This window comes from Amblyomma americanum, chromosome 3 (assembly GCF_052857255.1).
Source record: "Amblyomma americanum isolate KBUSLIRL-KWMA chromosome 3, ASM5285725v1, whole genome shotgun sequence".
NCBI lineage: Eukaryota > Metazoa > Arthropoda > Arachnida > Ixodida > Ixodidae > Amblyomma > Amblyomma americanum.
In genome coordinates this window covers 175,848,475-175,865,608 of record NC_135499.1, presented here as the reverse complement: position 1 = coordinate 175,865,608, position 17,134 = coordinate 175,848,475, and the positions used below count along the sequence as shown (strand labels likewise).

The following is a 17,134-nucleotide window of genomic DNA, read 5'->3' as shown; positions in this document are numbered from 1 at the left end:
AACCAACAACTTTCACTCAGTAGTAAGGAATTATTTTTCTTGTGCAGTTCCTTTTTCCAGGCTCCTTGTTCCAGAAAATGCCAACCCAAGACGAGATCAAATGCAAGTGCTTATGTACAAATTGAAAACCTAACTTAACTGCAGAACACTTAACTATACATGCCCTTCAGCGAAACACTCACGCCATAACAGCATTGATGGCATCTTCCACGGCGACCCGCTCCCCTTGCTTGGCTGACTCTCCGTTGAGGGAGCCAGGTGTAGCACAGGTTGCAGAGTTGTTAGGATTGGCCAGTGCCAGTGTGGCCAGCTGGTCCAGGGTCAGCAAGTATTTGGCAAAAAAAGATTCGTCCACTGGGCCAACCAGATTTTCATTGTATGCCTGCAAACAAGCAACACGATTAAGTTACCCCCTTGCAATGGAACCTGGAATGCTGCGGCCATGGATCCTTTGCATGAAGCCATTTTTCTAGTGCATGGTCAACAGCAAACATCATGGGGACCAACATTCTAACATGCTGCATGCACTGCATCCTGAATAGTGTTTCCATAGGGTGTACTCTCCTGAAAAGCTGTAATCTCTACAAGCAAAGTGGGCCCAATAATCATTCGAAAAAGAAAAATATCCTACTCTTGCATTCTGCCCTCAATAGAGGTAAATGATTTGTCTCAAACACAGTAAAACCTCTATAATTTGAACGTTTTAATGAAAATCCCAGATAATTCAAATAATTTCTGCAGTCCCACAATTTCTAATGCAAATTTTACTGGATAATTTAAACCTGCAGACTGCACCAGCCAGGTCAATTCGAAGATCTGGGGGTGCTAGGCAGCAACGCCTGGTCCAGATTTCGCCACAAACGGAGTGATGTAACGGCCCCATGGAGCCATGAGGCAGCGCTCCAGAGAGATGCCAATGCTCGGTATGCAAAGCACCTTAGCCCCAGTACTTCCAGTGCAAAAGCCGGTCAACGCTACCACACACATACAGTCAATATTTGAGGTCTCCTGCACAAGGCCTGATAGCTCAGATAACTCTGGTACATTTTCTCGGCCATAATAATGACAAGGAGATCCGTCCAACTAGCTTCTTAACATTTCACACAGAAATACTGCAGCTAAGAGCTGTTAACCACTACCACCAACCAGCTACCTTAACCACATCTACTCTAGCAGAAATTCTATCAGACATGCATACCACCAAATGACCCGAGCACCTGCAATTCCCAAATGTTCAGCAGTAATTTTTGGTTTTTATCTTTTGTTGCTAGGTCGAGAGTATGGAGAAAGAAGTACCATATTTACTCGATTTTAACAAGCCCTTGAATGTAACACGCACCCATTTTTCATAGAACAAAAAAAAGTGCAATGTCTTCGATTGTACAGCGCACCAGATTTTCATACTTCGATAAAAAATTAATCTTCTTGTCACATAACTGCAACCATTTTACTTTACTGCAACCACTCTAATGCCACAATGAAGTAAACGGCCTCATCGCTTTGCTCGCCTTTCCTTATCTGGCTGGGAAAATTGTCATCACTCATCGTCGCTGTCAGAGGCCTTCTTGGCTCTCTCCTTGGCTCTCTCAATGGCACAAAGCATTTCATACTCTGGCATCTATGACATTTGAAATTCCACACTTCTTAAAAGGCTTGCCGAACAAGGCAGACAGGATTGTGTAGCCATGCGTCATTCACTCATCCCACAAAGTCTTGCAGCGAGGCACTGGGAACCAGCCCTTCTAACAATGAATCTCTGGAAACCGGGCATTCTTTTGCCCATTGAAACTCTTCTGAATCGACAGGCTAGTGAAAATCCTCTTTGCTTCAACCAGTCACACAAACAAGTTTCAGTAATACCAAACGAACGTGCAGCGGCCCTTCAACCCAATGTAGTAGTGAACTCGGCACACCTCCATAACCCACAGTTCCATGTAGGCTCAAGTCCAGGTCAAAGCCCTGCTGAATGAACACTCCAGATGCTTGCAAGGCCTACCAGTATTCACAACTGAGGTAGGAGATATCGACTCGTAAGAAATACCAAGGCATCATTTAGCGATACCGATGACAATAGGCTGTTGCTAGTACAGTTTCATGCCCGTACTCAACTCTAATACACACAACATTTCTAGATGATTTTTTTCCGGAAAAACAAGGCCCACGTTATAATAGAGTCAATATGGTAACAACGAACAAAGCTAGCTTTGGGAAGTCAAAAAAAGTCACTCCAGTCAGTAAACAATCATCTGTGTGCCTGCTCCAGAAAATACAACTAAAAAGCACGGCTGTTCATGACAACACACCACAAACAAAGGCACATGCCTCAAAAACATCAGCCAAGCAACGCTGCCACAGGAGTGAGTAGAAGGCCTCGGCACCAAACTGCGGCTCCTCCTCTGCCTGCAGGCAGTGCTTGTAGGCATCCAGCACACGCCCAGAGTCCAGCAGCAGGCGCAAAAGCTTCACTCGGAGTGGCACATCTAATGGACGCGTCACCTGCACGCAATGCATGTACCATATCAATAGTGCTACAAGCAAGACCTTGCAGCTCTGACAAAGAAAGCTGCACCCCATCAATTAAAGTCACCCTAACAATCTGCACTTTATTCGCGCACACGACTCGGAGCTAATGATGATGTCTTCAACTGACAGAGAAAACCGCTCGTAAGGAGAGACCTTGCATTCCACTCAATACTGGGTGCTCTTTTCATATGCGGCTGGGCCTTTTGGAGAATCAGCCTCCAGCACAGAGCATTCCACACACTCCGGAAAAGAAGTCCGAGTAGCCAGGCAGCTTACGCCACATGGACACTTACCATCAATTTGTGTGCGGCACAAGTATGCTGGTTCATAGTGCTGAATGCACTGCAAATTGTAATACATCGAACTGGGGCTTACTGATTATACTTCCCAACGAAAAAAACACCGGAGTTGTGTAAGCAAAACTTTTCGAACATTTGTTGGTTAAATATGTTGGTAACAGAAAAAATAATACAAGCAAAATAAAAATAAGACACTGCACTGAGCCAGAAACTGATCACAAAAAATTAAAATATATATATAAAACGTTGCACATGTTCTTAGGTATCATACTAGAAAATTTCAGCTGCGTACATAATACACTGCACTTTCTATGGCCTTTCATGATCAAAAATCTACTAGCGCATTTGATAGCAGTATGTTGCAAAGAACCTATAGCAGCAAATAAAACCACTCTGAAAATCAGGCGCACTGCATAAAATATAACGCGAAAGGCAAAACTAAACACGCGCGCACGTAATGATGTCACGGGCCTCTGATACGAAGTGTCGCAATCGGAACTGAAATTTGACAATTCCGCTTGGTTGTCTAACTAACTGCTGCTGCTCTAAAAAAAATGCTTAGTGTATTTTTTCGCCTTCCAGGAGCGCGCTGCGCAACAGACGCCCTGATCGGCAACGGGCAGGCTACCTCTGGTCAGTTTCATTTTTCATCTTGCGCTAGAAAATGAGAAAAAAAAGGGGGTGGTGTTATAGACGCAAACTAGATGGCACAGCTTGTCCAGGAGCGCCGACTTTAATTTTTGGCGGCAGGCTAAAAATGTCAATCATATATGACCAATGGACTAAGGCGCAATAAGGAAAGGGTCCCCGAACTGATCTATGTGACAAAAGTACCACAGCCAGAATGGTCATACCGGCAACTTGTTGCATGGCTTAAGCTCCATTCAGCAAGAACACTGAAAAAAGAGAAACAGCAGCAGTGAACGAGAAATGCTTACCAGCTCAGATGTGATCAGATTTTCCATGTCTTTCACATCTGGTTCTCCTCTGGCTCTTGCCATGCCTTCCTGCAACAGAAATCAACCACAAAGTGCCAGTCATTACTGAGAGTATCAAACAAACATTTGCTCACTTCATTCCACACCTTCTCCAAAACATGAACTACACTGGCTATACACTTGTCTTGCAAGAGAAAAATTTACGACCAAAAAAACCAAACACTGCAGCTCACTTCCAAAACAGTTACCAGCTCCAACATTGACATCTAGGGATGACCACTGTTTGGCCACTTGTACCAGTAACAAGCACAAACAAGCACAACAGCATTTACTACGACGTTATGATATGCAATGCTATGGTGACTTTTTTTCAATGACCCTTATCACAAGCAATAGTTGACCAATGGTCAACGCAGTTGTTCCAGGAATGTTCCCTCGACTTATACACATCCAGAAAGTCCGTTCAAATTAGCTAAAATTTTGCACTCCACCCAAGCATGCTTTAGGACATTGCAAGGTAAAATGCGAACACCAACCTTGAGCTTAAATACAATCCTATGGCCCGGGAAAAGATTTTCAGCTCGCTCCAGCCAGTACTGAAAAGGAATTAAAAAAGGAAGTCCCAGAAATATTTCAACCAGTGAACATCTTAGGACGGCTTGAAAGTTAGCTTAGCATATATAGGAAAAAAATGTTTTATACTGAAAAAATTAACACTGCAAAATAAAAAAACTGCCAAAATTAGTAGGCTCTTAAGTATTATCACATTAATATGCATTCATTCTGTAAGCATCCTTTTCCATACCTTGGTTGTATCTGGGTCAGCAGTTGAGTCGCTGTATATTTCACAAACTGCAATGAAACAGGCAATCATTGATAAATTAACACTTCTCAAAACACAAACCACAGAATTTATTATGAGTAAAGATCTTTTTTTTAATCTCACTTTTTAGGATAACGTCCTTTTGGTTTTCTTCAAGTGCCAAGGAACTGCCAACAAACAAGAAGATTTGAATTAGTTTCTGGAGTAGTCAAAACTGCAACATCATTATGCAATTATTTTTAAAGCATAATTATTACTCATTTGTTAAATCAAACACAACGGGAGCAGAATGTACCAAAAGAGAGACCAATTCAGGAAACTCTCAGTCAAACACTGCAGAGAGAGAGAGAGAAAGCTGCAATTGCTTCTAGGGCCACAAATACAACATGGTTAACACAGCATCAGCATATAAAAAAATGCAAGGCGCTGTTACTTGTCGCCAACTAGGAGCAGAGAAGCCCCTGATGAAGCGCTTCGCCTACTAATTCCGTCTGGGGAACAGGCTGAAAAAAGTGCAGAACTACTCTCCGAGCGTCAACAAAAATATTTTTAACTACAAGAGGTGCGCACTTTGAAATATTCGCATACACCAGTTGGTTTCGAAGGCAGCGTCGCTTGGCGCAGTGTAGGCATGCTGCGTTTTGCCTACACCCCGCGTCGTTGCCGACCGCAGCGCCACCTTTGTTTACAAACATGACGCTTGTCTAGAGAAATACCAAGGTTGCTTTTTGCGTGTACCCATGCAAAAAAAAGAAGGGTTCTTAATGCAAAAAACTTTATGAACAGGCACTAAAAGCAACCTTTAAATTACTAGTTATTAAATGTGTCACAGAGCACGGACACTACCAGCAGATTCCTTCCTCAAACATAACAAGGGCAACACATACTGATGCAATAGCTCCCTACTCGTAAGTTACGTCTGCCATTGTACGGGGTTACTACACACGAAATATCAACTACCATCTTGAATATGCACTTTCATGACACAGATCTACCATCTACAAGATCAGTAACAGTTCATTATTACTGTTTGTAAGCCTGCAGGGCTTGCTTTGGGCTTCCCATGGCTTCATGAATCTCTCCCATAAGCTTGTATGCTGCCGCTTGCTTGTCATTAACGGTCAAGTAGTCAGCCAGGTACCTACAAACAACATAATGCAAACCGATAGTAAAAACTCTGTCATGCAGCACTTGCACAGCACACACATGGCACATCAATATAACAACTCAGCAACAGTTAGTAAGAATTTGAAAATACAAAATTCAAAACTCGAAGCTAACACAGCATGCGCTATTTAATGACAGAGTTTCATACTACCTTTGACAGCGACACTGCACAAAGTTGTTATGCAGGCACTGTCAAACAGCAGTCAGGTCAGCAAGGTTTCGATGCGCTCAAACTTTAAAAAATTATTGCTACATACTTTCGACAAAGATCACTGAAAGGCTCAACAGTTTTACACCCTCCACTTGCAAAGATAAGGCATTGCCTCCGTGCCTGTAACCTCTTCACCAGCCTGCTGATAACAGCGAGTCAAGTAGGTTCACAGTTGTTCAAGTAGGTTCACAGTTGTTTCAAACTATTTGCTATAAAAAAAAAAGCTGCATGAAAAACCGGACCCAACTATAAATATCATGCAGCTATTTATGCCATGATGAAGAAAAAAGGTACATGCTTTGTTTCGTAGTATGATATTTTTCATTAAGCTTGCAAATCGTACATATAGTGGAAGCAATAAAAATTCATTTCTATCTTTTTTCTCTGCAACAACCTGCAACATGGATTAAGGCTGGTTCACATGCAAGCGATTCCGCAAATTGAGCGAACAGCGGCGTGACGCTGCGAAGCATTTCGCGAGCGTTCGTTTCACATGCGTCGCCGCTGTGCGTTTTCCACCGCTGCGAAAACCAATGTTGCTGGCAAAAGATATGCACTTGCAACCAGTTTTGGTGGTCTGAAAAACACCAAAAAGCGTAATACATAAGCATTATTTTGTCATTCTCATATGTTAAAAAATATAAATCTGGTGTTTTAAGCATTCAACTCATTATAAATTTTTTTTTTTTAAAACAAAAGTTTGCACGTGCGGCGTACAAACTCTGGTACTACTGGTCACATGGCAACGCCGGGCCGTCACTGGTACGGAAGCAGTGCTGCCGTCGTGAAGAATGTCCAACCTGCTCAAACCTCGGCACTCCAGCCGCTGGAGCTGCCGCTGCCACTTGAGAGAGGGTGTATGCGCCGCCGCGGCAGGATTTGCGACCGTCTCGCTTGCATGTGAACCAGCCTTTAGTGAAACCGGCAGCTGAAAGAGGTACGTACCGCCTGGCCGACTCATAGTCCTTCACTGCAAAGTAGAGCTTGGCAAAGTTGAAACCTCTAATCTTTCTCTGAAATCAAGGCAGACCCAACACGACAGAATGCAGATGAAGAACACTACAAAATCAGAAGCACAACTGCATGCATACTGTTAGGCCGGCATAAGTGTGACATCAATGAAATATGGAATATGTAAAAATACATCTTTTTTTTTTCACGTCTTTGTACTCGAACGCTACATTTTTTGCAATAAGGCTCCTTGCTTCGATTTATCGGCTCATGCTCACAGACACAGAACAGCAGCAAGGAGCAAAAAGCAGACAGCAGCAAATTACTGCTTTATTTTCTTCCCAGATCAGGACAAACAAATGTAGTGTTTCTACATCATAATCTTGGCTAATTACTTGCTGCTCCGCATGTCATGAATTAAGGTTACTGAAACAGCTCACAGAATGTCTCCAAGCATCTGCTTCATAGGCAGGAACGTATATCACATGCTCAGTCACATTTTACCGTTGTTAGCCAAGCCATAGGCACGTTCATACAGTGCTTGAAGTGTGCAGAGCAGAAAATAAAGCCCACCAATCTGCTGATCCCTCAGCAGAGTGGGCTCACATGCCACTGCTGTAATGACGGTCCCCATCATCAGCACTCACTCATGCATATCCACAGCTGCTACGATGGGGCGCTGATAAATATTGAGCTTTACCCAGAAAAAAATGAGCTAGAAGCTGAAACTGCGAAGTATTCTACATATCCCCCAGGATTTCAATGCACATGCAACATCTCTCCTGCAGCTTTCTAAGTCCCTGCAAATAGAATTCCTCTGACCACTGGTCAAACCACTGATTTGCAGATTAGTTGCCTCCAAAACCCTCCCAAACCTCGTTTTCTTTTTGAAATTGGAGAACAGATCGTAATCAGACAGAGCCAGTTAAGGCGAATAGGATGGATGAAGCATCAGCTGAAAGCCTAAGGAGGCCATTTTAGCAATGCTGGCACCTGCAGTGTGTGACGGAGCATTATCATGCAACAGGACGACACTTCTGGAGATGTTTTCTAGGACTTTTTTCCTGAATATTTACCTCAGCTTCGTAATAACGATTCTTCCTGAATATTTACCTCAGCTTCGTAATAACGAAGCAGTAATGTGTCGCATCGAGGCTAAAAACATTTTGGAAGTAGTCCTCAAGCAGAACTTCCTTCTTATCCAAAAAAATGGTTGCCATTTGCTTCTGCACCGATTTTTGCACACACAACTTTTCTGGCCCTAGGAACCACTTCATTGCTTAGACTGCTCCTTTGCCTCTGAATCATAACAGCACAACCATGTCGCATCACCAGTTACCAGATTGTCCAGGCAATCTGACTCATTTCTTGCAGAACGCTTGAAAACAGCCACTCGTGTCTCCAAGAGTCTCCTCTTCTGTTCGGCTGTCAAAGTTTCGGGATCCACATGACAAAGCTTTCTCATCCCAAAGTTGTATGTAATGGCTCATGCGATATCCCTGGATGAGTAGCAACAATTCTGACTGATGTTTGGCGATCCACGATCATCTCATGGATGGCTTTCACATTTGTAAGCAAGGAGACTGAGACAAGCCTCCCACTGGGTTTCTCACAACGAAATGACCTGTTTTAGAATTTACACCCTAGTGTTTAATAGCTGGATATGAAGAGCCACTTTTACCCAAAGTTTGTGAAATTTCATCATGGATCTGCTTTGCATCTTTCCCATGGGGAAAGAGGAGCTCAATTATGGTCGTATGCTCTTCCACACTGAACATCTTTGGAGATACTGCCATGCTCACCGTGAAGAGCGAAAAAAACTCTTAAATCATAGTTAGTTGAATTTGGCACCATTGAATACAGCAAAATAGGCAAGTACACCCCAAAATTTACAGATTCCTAGCTAAATTCTTTCAGGGCAGGGCTCAATACCTATCAGCACCTCCTCCTACATTCACATTTGCGATCTAGATCGGGCTGCCTATACAACAAGAAACTTTATTAAGAAAAGAATTCTTCCTCTTCCCAATCATCCTCTCCCCCCCATTTTGTTTTATTTAGCTTCATGCCATTCAGTGACGGTTCACAACACAAATTCTGAAAAAGTGCCGCTGGTGCCAGTGTGGTGCAGAACCAGTTCCAGGGTGCAGGTGCAGCGCGTCAGCATCGCCACACCTCATATGTGCAATCGAGTGCATGCAGGCAGATTTTTGTCGCCTGCTTGCCGTGGAGGTGTTGAGTTCTCGCGTGTATTTTTTGTGTGCGGTCACTTCCGTGTCTAACGAGACTTCAGTCGGCCATGGAGTTGGACATGGTCGACGACGGCGACATCGCATAGTTCTTGTTATGGAGTAGTTCTACTCTTCCCATAGTGAATACGAGGAAACCGACTCTGTGCTGTCACGCCGCAACTCACTTGTTTGGACCAACGGCAGTCGAATTCCTAAGTGCTATAAAAGCATGGTCGCAAGCTATTTCAATTACAAATTCACAAGGCTTTTCAGACACTCAGAACGACTTTCAAAGAACTTTTGGCGTGCTTGAATTCAAGGTCCCTACATATTTTCTGACACCTATGGGAGGGTGCCCGGTCCTTCGGTAGCACCAGAGGGCTTCATCGCTGCTTAGCGCGCTAGCCCCGGCCTCCCCGTAGCCGCAGCAGAATGGCCAGGCAGCGTCGAATCAGCAGCATCTGCCTGCATATGCTTAACGCAGCAGGCACAGGTACCGGCGCCGGTTGTAGCAAAACACGCTCGGACTCGTCCTGCTCGCAGTTTGCCAACAGCCCACACAACGTCGTTTGCGCCGTACGTTTCGTGTGAACTCGCACGCACACGAAAGGCCTGTCAAAATTAACATGGCAGCTAGAGCACCAAACACATAAAGTTGGCTGCTGTCGCGTAGGTTTCAGTGCCATTGTCTCGCAGAACGACATCGAACCCGTCGACGACAGCGAAGACATCCCTCAATTCATGTTCACTATTTACGAGCTAACATGCGTCATCTGCGCGTCGTCTGCTGAAAGCCGTCTGCACGTGCACTTCTTTTTTGCACCTCCTTGGAGGTTGGTGTCACGGTTCCTTGCACCAAAGCTGCACCCAAATCAATCGCGGACGGCGGTGCAGAGAACTAATTATTTGAGATAGCCCGTCCATTATGCAAAAAAGTCGTCTTTCCTTTCATTAACTGCATTGATGGAGCAGCTCGTACCGTCTTTCCTTTATTCCTAGCTCAGAAAAAAATTTCTGAGCCAACGGAAAATGTTTTGCACAGGCCAGCTGCTGCATTTCCATCCAAATTATAATTTTTACGGCACCCACCAACCAGGGGGCACGCTACACGCGTTACTACTGTTGACATTTTGAAATGCGCTCCAAAAACTCGGCGAAGAGTGGCCACTTAGAGTGTCACACCTTGAGTGTTGATCACTGAATGTCTCATTACGAATAAATGATCGACGAACGCAGTGTCAATGCTACCATTCACATGTATATTTGTAGCCAAAGAGAGCGTAAAACCAACGTGCTCCTCGATATTGCGAACAGAGTACAAATACACATCCCAATGAATGGACAAAGTGTAAAGCTAGCGCGTCACTTCACAGTGCACAACCGACAGGAGGATCAGAGCTAGAGCAGGAACAACACACAAACTTGCAGTATCAAGTACCGCTATTCTGCACCAGAAAGCCACAACGTGTTTATTCACCGGTCAATGCCCACATCGTTCATGCTTGAGCTCATTCATGCGAGGCCAAGTAACGAAACAAGAAACGAGCAACCATTCAAGATACCAGAAAACTGCCTGGAAGACAGCACTGAGCCGGCATATCATTAAAATGCAGGTTTAATAAACGACAATGCTAAGAAAAATTAGTAGCTGCCAAAAGTTTCGAAACGTCTTTGCTAAGCCTAACGTCGGCAAACCGCCAAAACGCTGCATATGCGCAGAAAATAAACAGTTAGTTACCATTGAAGCACAAGACGCAATAAGAGCTAACAAAACGCGATGCTACAGCACAGCCAACACCAAGGTTACTTCGGCAACCTAATGTGCAACAAATGTCACGGTGACGCGCCAATAACACCTTACCTCATTCTCATCCTTAATTTTCGCCAAAATGCCGGCGAGATGCTTGTCAACGTCCCTTTTCGTACGAAACATTGTTGCCCTCTTCTACAGCCCTTCGGCGCCAGAAGTTTTGCATATGAAGCACCATAAAGCACAGCACGTCAGTAACGTCGCCCGCGCACGATCACCGGACAAAACACACTAGGCAACGAAAACCCCTCGCGCTAGCCGGTACAGCGAGCACGCGGTGCGCAAACTTCTGCGTGCTTCTAGGTTTTTCTGTACCGCAGCCGAAGAACGCAGCAGGAGCCGTGGGAGCAGCAGTTCACAAAAAATAGTTCGTCATTGGTGCGTCGTTGTTAAAAGAAAATAGAATGACGCAGAATAACTCAGGTACAAAGAATGCAACCTAGCCTTCAATTAAAGCTATCTGCGGTTACTAGCACGCAAAATATGTTTTAACTTTCAGTCAATGTGCGCGGTGCGCGTCCTGCTGGGCGGATTACGAATCGCTTGCTGTTACCGGGACAGAGGTAGACTGCATTACGCAGCTGGTGGCTGACCCGTGGTGACATTTAGCGCGACGCAGGAGATGCGTGTGGCGCGTACATTTGAACCGTGTGTTTCTTGGGTTTTTTCGTCGAAAAATATGTGGTTCAGCATGGTGTCGTATGTAAAATTTGTCGCCTAGGAGTCGCGTCGACTGCCCCTAGTCGCTTCGTTTCCGAGCTTGAAGCGGCCACATGCTTCGCCTAGGCACTAGGAGTACCCAACTCTTCTGCTCGTCGGCCCAGTAGGCCCCGTACCTCCTCGGGCGCGACCCCACAGAAAAAGTTAGATTGCTTTGCGGCTTTCTCAGCGCGCTTTGTATTCCCTAAACATTACGCTCCTCCCTCCCGCTTTTTTTTTATTCCAAAATGTATACCCGAAGCATTTTTACTCGGGTTCCACCGGTTCCGCAAGAAACCAATTTGTTGCTCGATAGCTGTAATAGGCGTATTTCTCCAAATCCCAGCGTCAGAAAGAAAAAAACTTTACTGAGAAGCAGTTTTGTGGGCCAGGACCCCATTTATTTAACTGGCTGCTCGCCATGCCCGAGCGGTCACCTAGCGCTCAGTCCCTGGGTCTGAGCTAGACAGCACCTCATCCCACTCGCCGATCGTTGGTGCGTTAATCTTCGGTATAATGGGGCTCTGCTGGCAGATACATACCCTATATAGAGGTCGTTATATTCATGACAGAATTTACAAGACGCTTGGTTTTCGTCCCGTTATATTTGGTGAACTCTGTTTGGGTGTGGGTGCATGTTGCAGGGTAGGTGTGTAGGTAGATGATCTTCGTGGGAATACTGCCGTCGACTGAGCCGACCATGGAGCTGATAGTGTTCTGTGATGTCTACTCCTGTTCCCCCCCCCCCCCCATTCATAGGCCTGGTTAGCGAGACGCGGGCTGCAGCGTGAGCTGCTGCACAGCGCTGAATTAAGGGAGGGGGCTCTATGCGTATGTGAACGCCTGCTTTGGCGCTAGTAACAGACAGACGCGACGCGCGCCTGTGAAAGAAAGTTCATCGCGGGCTGCGATTCAGCCCCGAGCCGCCAGTTAAGCTTGCATAAGCCCACCCGCTGTGGAGCTCCCGGGGGACGCACCACTCTCGGCCAGCCACGGACCATCCAGGCAGCGTGCGCCAGTCATCGGACGGCCACCGTTGGACACCTGCAGTCGCGTCGGACTGACGAAATGCCCGGTGCGGTGAACAATTAGCATCCATTCATGCGAAAACGCTCGGTAGGAAGCATCAAAGTGGTGCGTCTAAACGAAAGGCGAAGTTAGGAAGAGAAGAGCGTGAAAAGAAGCTACCAAAGATGACAAAGTACCTACTGAATGCAGCTTCCGCGGAGCAGTATGATCGCTCTACCCAGAGTCCGTGTCAAACTCCCAATAGTACCGACTGTGCTTCTGTGGAGGACTTGCCAACTCCATCACCACGGTTTCCTGGCAAGAAGCAAGGTTTGACTCATCTTGGTTGTCTGGATCTTGTGAAAACGGTGCCAACCTCGGTCGTCCGTATTTCTGAGCAACCGTCGCTAACCGAGCCCTGTCCTGTTCCTGAGCCAGCAACGTCTATGCTACTCGGCCGGGCCCCTGCCACAGAGCTCCAGGTGTCCGGTACACCACGCCCGATTTCTACTACTGCTGATCAACAGGTGCCAAACATCCCCGATGAGCCTCCTTCTACTGACGAGCGCCAGGAAACAACACTTCAAGAACCGACTCACTTGTTTCCTATTAGTTTGGCTTCAAATAATCCTGATCGCACCCACAAAGTGTGCCTCGAGAGGACGAATTAGACGGCCTCTCGTTGCGGCAACAGAGAAGTACAGACACCCCCGCAGCAAGAGGTACGTTGCGAGATTCTCCGAAGTGACCCTGCTAAGTGGCCGGACGTTATTACTGACAGCTTTCGGACTGTATGCCTTGAGAAAAGGCTATTGCATTTTCAAAATCAGGCAGAAAATTTTCCGTCTTCCAAAAGGCAATACAAAACTCAGAAACGATATAGGTGACCTCATCTTTTCGTGCGAAAGGCTGTAAATGGGGAGGCGTACGAGCGACACTGGTTAACGTACTCGGAGTTAAAAGGTTCCGTTTACTGTTTAATGCACAAACTATTTTCGATTTCAAGCAACCCCAGTGCTTTCACCACGCACGGCTTTTCCGATTGTAAAAGAGCAGAAGAAAAGGTTTGCGCACATGAAAATGGCGTCGGCCACCGGAACTGCGTGGCAGCATGGCTCGCCCGCTCTAACTCGAGCAGCACAATTGACAAGGAGCTGGTTAAGCATCTTGTCACTGAGACCGCTTACTGGACAGAGGTGTTGAAGTGCGTAGTCGTTGTAGTTAAGCTTCTAGCTGAGCGCAACCTAGCGTTTAGGGGCAGTGAGGAGATTTTTGGTTCAGCGAGGAATGGCAATTATATGGCAGTGTTTGAGGCCATTGCCAAGTTTGATCCCTTTCTAGAGGAGCACATCAAACGCTACGGGAACAAAGGAAAAGGTCACCCATCGTATCTGTCAAAAACCATTTGTGATGAATTTATCGAGCATATGGCAAAGGCTGTAAAGGAACCTCTCGTTGACGAAGTGAAACGCGCAAAATACCTATCTTTAATTGCCAATTCGACTCCAGACCTTACTCACATTGATCAGCTGTCAGTTGTTTTACGATACTATTTAAATGGGAAAGTGTACGAACGCTTTCTTGGATTTGTTCCAATCGATTCGCATACCGGCTTGTATCTTTTCGATACTGTGTATGTCCCTCTTGACGACCAATGGCATCTCAATTGATGATTGTAGGGGCCAAGCTTATGATAATGCGAGCAATATGTCAGGAAAATACAAAGGACTGCAAGCTCAAATCAAACACCTGAACGAATTGGCAGTCTACGTGCCGTGTGCTGGTCATTCACTGAACTTAGTTGGCGCGTGTAGCGTTGACAGTTGCCTTGAGGCAGTCAAATTTTTCACTGTAATTCAGAGACTGTATGTGTTCTTTGCTGCCTCACCTAAGCGATGGAGGTATCTTTTGGACAGCATGGGCGGAACTGGCCAGCAGCTTGTTTTGAAAAGTCTCTGACACCAGGTGGTCAAGACACGCTGAATCATGTAAGGCCATTCTGAAAAAATTCGATGCAGTCTTGTGTTGCCTTGAAGCTATATCAAAGAACGAGGAAGAAAACGGTGATACTAGGAACGAAGTGCACTCTCTCCTCAAGAAAATGACAAAACTAAAGACTGCATTCATGGCGATTTTCTGGAGTGAAATCTTGGAGCGCTTTGACAAAACGAGCGTAGCATTTCAGAAACCAGGCCTAGACATTTCAACTGCTGTAGACCTGCTGAGCTCTCTAGAAGGCTCTGTTCATTCTTTGCGACCTCTCTTTGATACCTTCGAAGAGAGAGCACGCACGCTAAGTACCAATCAATGTTATCAGGATGAGGGCGAATGCACCGTTTTGAGTAAGCACCCGGACGGAAAACGCGATAGTGCGCTACAAGGTAGAAAAAAGTTTATCGTGGAGACCTACAATGTTGTACTTGACAATCTAGGCTCTGCTTTTCGAATGCGAAAGGCTGCCTACACTGAACTCTGCGAAAGGTTCGGATTCTTAAAATTGCTGACAGAAGTTGGGAGCGACGCCTCTCTGGCAGAGCAGGCTGAGAAGTTGGTGAAAACCTACAAAAATGATTTGGAGCCAGCATTTTCCGCTGAAATCGTTCAGTTTGCGAACTTTCTGCACAACTCTGCGTGCAAGGACACGAGTCCCCTGGGAATAATGAAGTTGCTGCACAAAAGAAAGCTTATTGACGTGTTTCCGAACCTTTCTATTGCATTGAGACCGAACGATCGTTTTCCAAGTTGTCACTGATAAAAAATCGCCTTCGTTCGAGCCTCTTTGACGACAAGGTGAACTCGCTTGCTATCATGTCAATTTAGAGTGACCTCCTCCGCGGTCTATCCTTCGAACAGACTATATCTGATTTCGCCAAAGCGAAGGCGCGAAAGATGCCATTTTCAAAGAGGACTGTTTGCGCTATACGTGAATAGTTCCAATAAGTTCGTTGCGTCGCTTCCAAGCCTCCACGTTGCCAATGAAACGCTGAGCAGTGTAATTCAAGATACGCAAATCTTCGTTGTTCGTCTCTTGTTTGGTCTTGTGATATTTAGCGTGCTTATTAAGAACTGTATTTTTGTTGTTTTTGATAGTGCCACGTTTATGTGGTGTCGTCCTTGCTTGTCTTACCTTTAACGAAAATATTTCCAAATAATGTTTTGTAATTACAGTTGGTAATTTTCATCTGTATTCTAGTGCATTTTTATGGTGTTTGTATTGCCTTAAGTATTGTATATATCTATTGTATATTTAGAGAGTAACGTGTATAACGATTACTGCAGTCTGATGCTTGAATTTTGATAAAGAATGTTTTGGATACAACCATGCGTCTCCCCACGGGATTAAACTTAGTGATGCAAACAAAGCCTAGCTTCAGAAGGATCGACATCTGGGCTGTGTTGTCTTTTCTACGTTCTTGTTCGTCTTGAGTGCACTAAACTTTTCCTTAAAGCCTAGCTTTTGCTGAAAACAGAATGCAGATTAATCACGAAGTGAGCATATGTGTTGGTGTTTACAACAGCGCGCGTTTCAAGCTAGTTTTGTTGTTTTCCTTATTATAATAATAACAATAATAATAATCCCGTTGATCGCACTTCGTTCTTTTTAATTTGATGGAATTAAAATAAAACATGGCATATTGCCAGTAGCGTAGCAGGCGACAGGTAGCTTGGCCGGCTGAAGTTCGAGGATGTGTGTTGCGAAATCGGAGCTTCTGTCCGCACCGTAATTGCGTGCTGCGCTGCTGGCAGTCCGCTTGCGATTGCAATGCCTATGGTTTTCTCCTCTGCCGTGACCACGTCCGTGATGTGTACCATACCGCTAGTTTTGATGTTTGTGGGAGTGACCACGACCGCATTCGTGGCTTGCCGTTCTGCATAATCATGCTGCGTCCGTGTACACCGTTCCCGGCTTCAGCGAATCACCAATCGCAAACACGGCATGCGGAAACGGAACAGCCCACGCCTCGTAAAAACCTTCATGATTATCATAATACAACATGTGGCGCCGTACGCAAAATCCAAGCCGGCCGAGCACCGAAAGCTAGATGTACTCATACCCATCTGATACAAGCAAGCCCTCTCGATCCCAAAAACGCATTAACGGTGAAGGCCCTGCGCGCCCACAGCACACTGGAAGGGTTAATCACAGCTAATTAGATGGCGCCATGGAGGAAGGAAAGAACTCAGGAGAGGCGGTTATGTAAAATTTTTTGAAGCCGGCTCCCCCTGCTACCCCTATACTTGGCAGCGCATGTCTACTTGGTCTGCGCATGCGCAGCAGACAATGCAGCAGACGCCGCACTGCGCCCAAGGTTACGTCGGCCAAAGACTCCCAGTAGTCCCTGCGAAAACGCGTGACTTTCGGCACACTTTCTAGCGTGCAGCTCGGATCGCGAGGGCCTCTCCCGGGTTTTCCTTCCTCCATGGACGGCGCAAAGACAACGCCTCTTCCTCACAACCACGGGGCGGCAGGTGT

At 45.7% G+C, this 17,134-nt stretch overlaps 1 protein-coding gene across 1 annotated transcript in view; it reads right to left on the bottom strand.

Moving 5' to 3' along the window:
- LOC144125497 (E3 SUMO-protein ligase RanBP2-like) overlaps nucleotides 1-11,282 on the bottom strand; it is a 149,547-nt gene extending 138,265 nt beyond the window's left edge. Inside the window, exons 1-9 of the mRNA XM_077658938.1 lie at nucleotides 11,005-11,282; nucleotides 6,907-6,974; nucleotides 5,611-5,724; nucleotides 4,707-4,750; nucleotides 4,566-4,612; nucleotides 4,297-4,356; nucleotides 3,761-3,829; nucleotides 2,323-2,496; nucleotides 183-382 (exon numbers count right to left, since the gene is read on the bottom strand). Of these exons, the coding sequence (XP_077515064.1) occupies nucleotides 183-382; nucleotides 2,323-2,496; nucleotides 3,761-3,829; nucleotides 4,297-4,356; nucleotides 4,566-4,612; nucleotides 4,707-4,750; nucleotides 5,611-5,724; nucleotides 6,907-6,974; nucleotides 11,005-11,076 (848 nt within the window). The 5' untranslated portion in view covers nucleotides 11,077-11,282. The remainder of the gene's footprint in view (nucleotides 1-182; nucleotides 383-2,322; nucleotides 2,497-3,760; nucleotides 3,830-4,296; nucleotides 4,357-4,565; nucleotides 4,613-4,706; nucleotides 4,751-5,610; nucleotides 5,725-6,906; nucleotides 6,975-11,004) is intronic.
- Nucleotides 11,283-17,134: the final 5,852 nt, after the last annotated feature.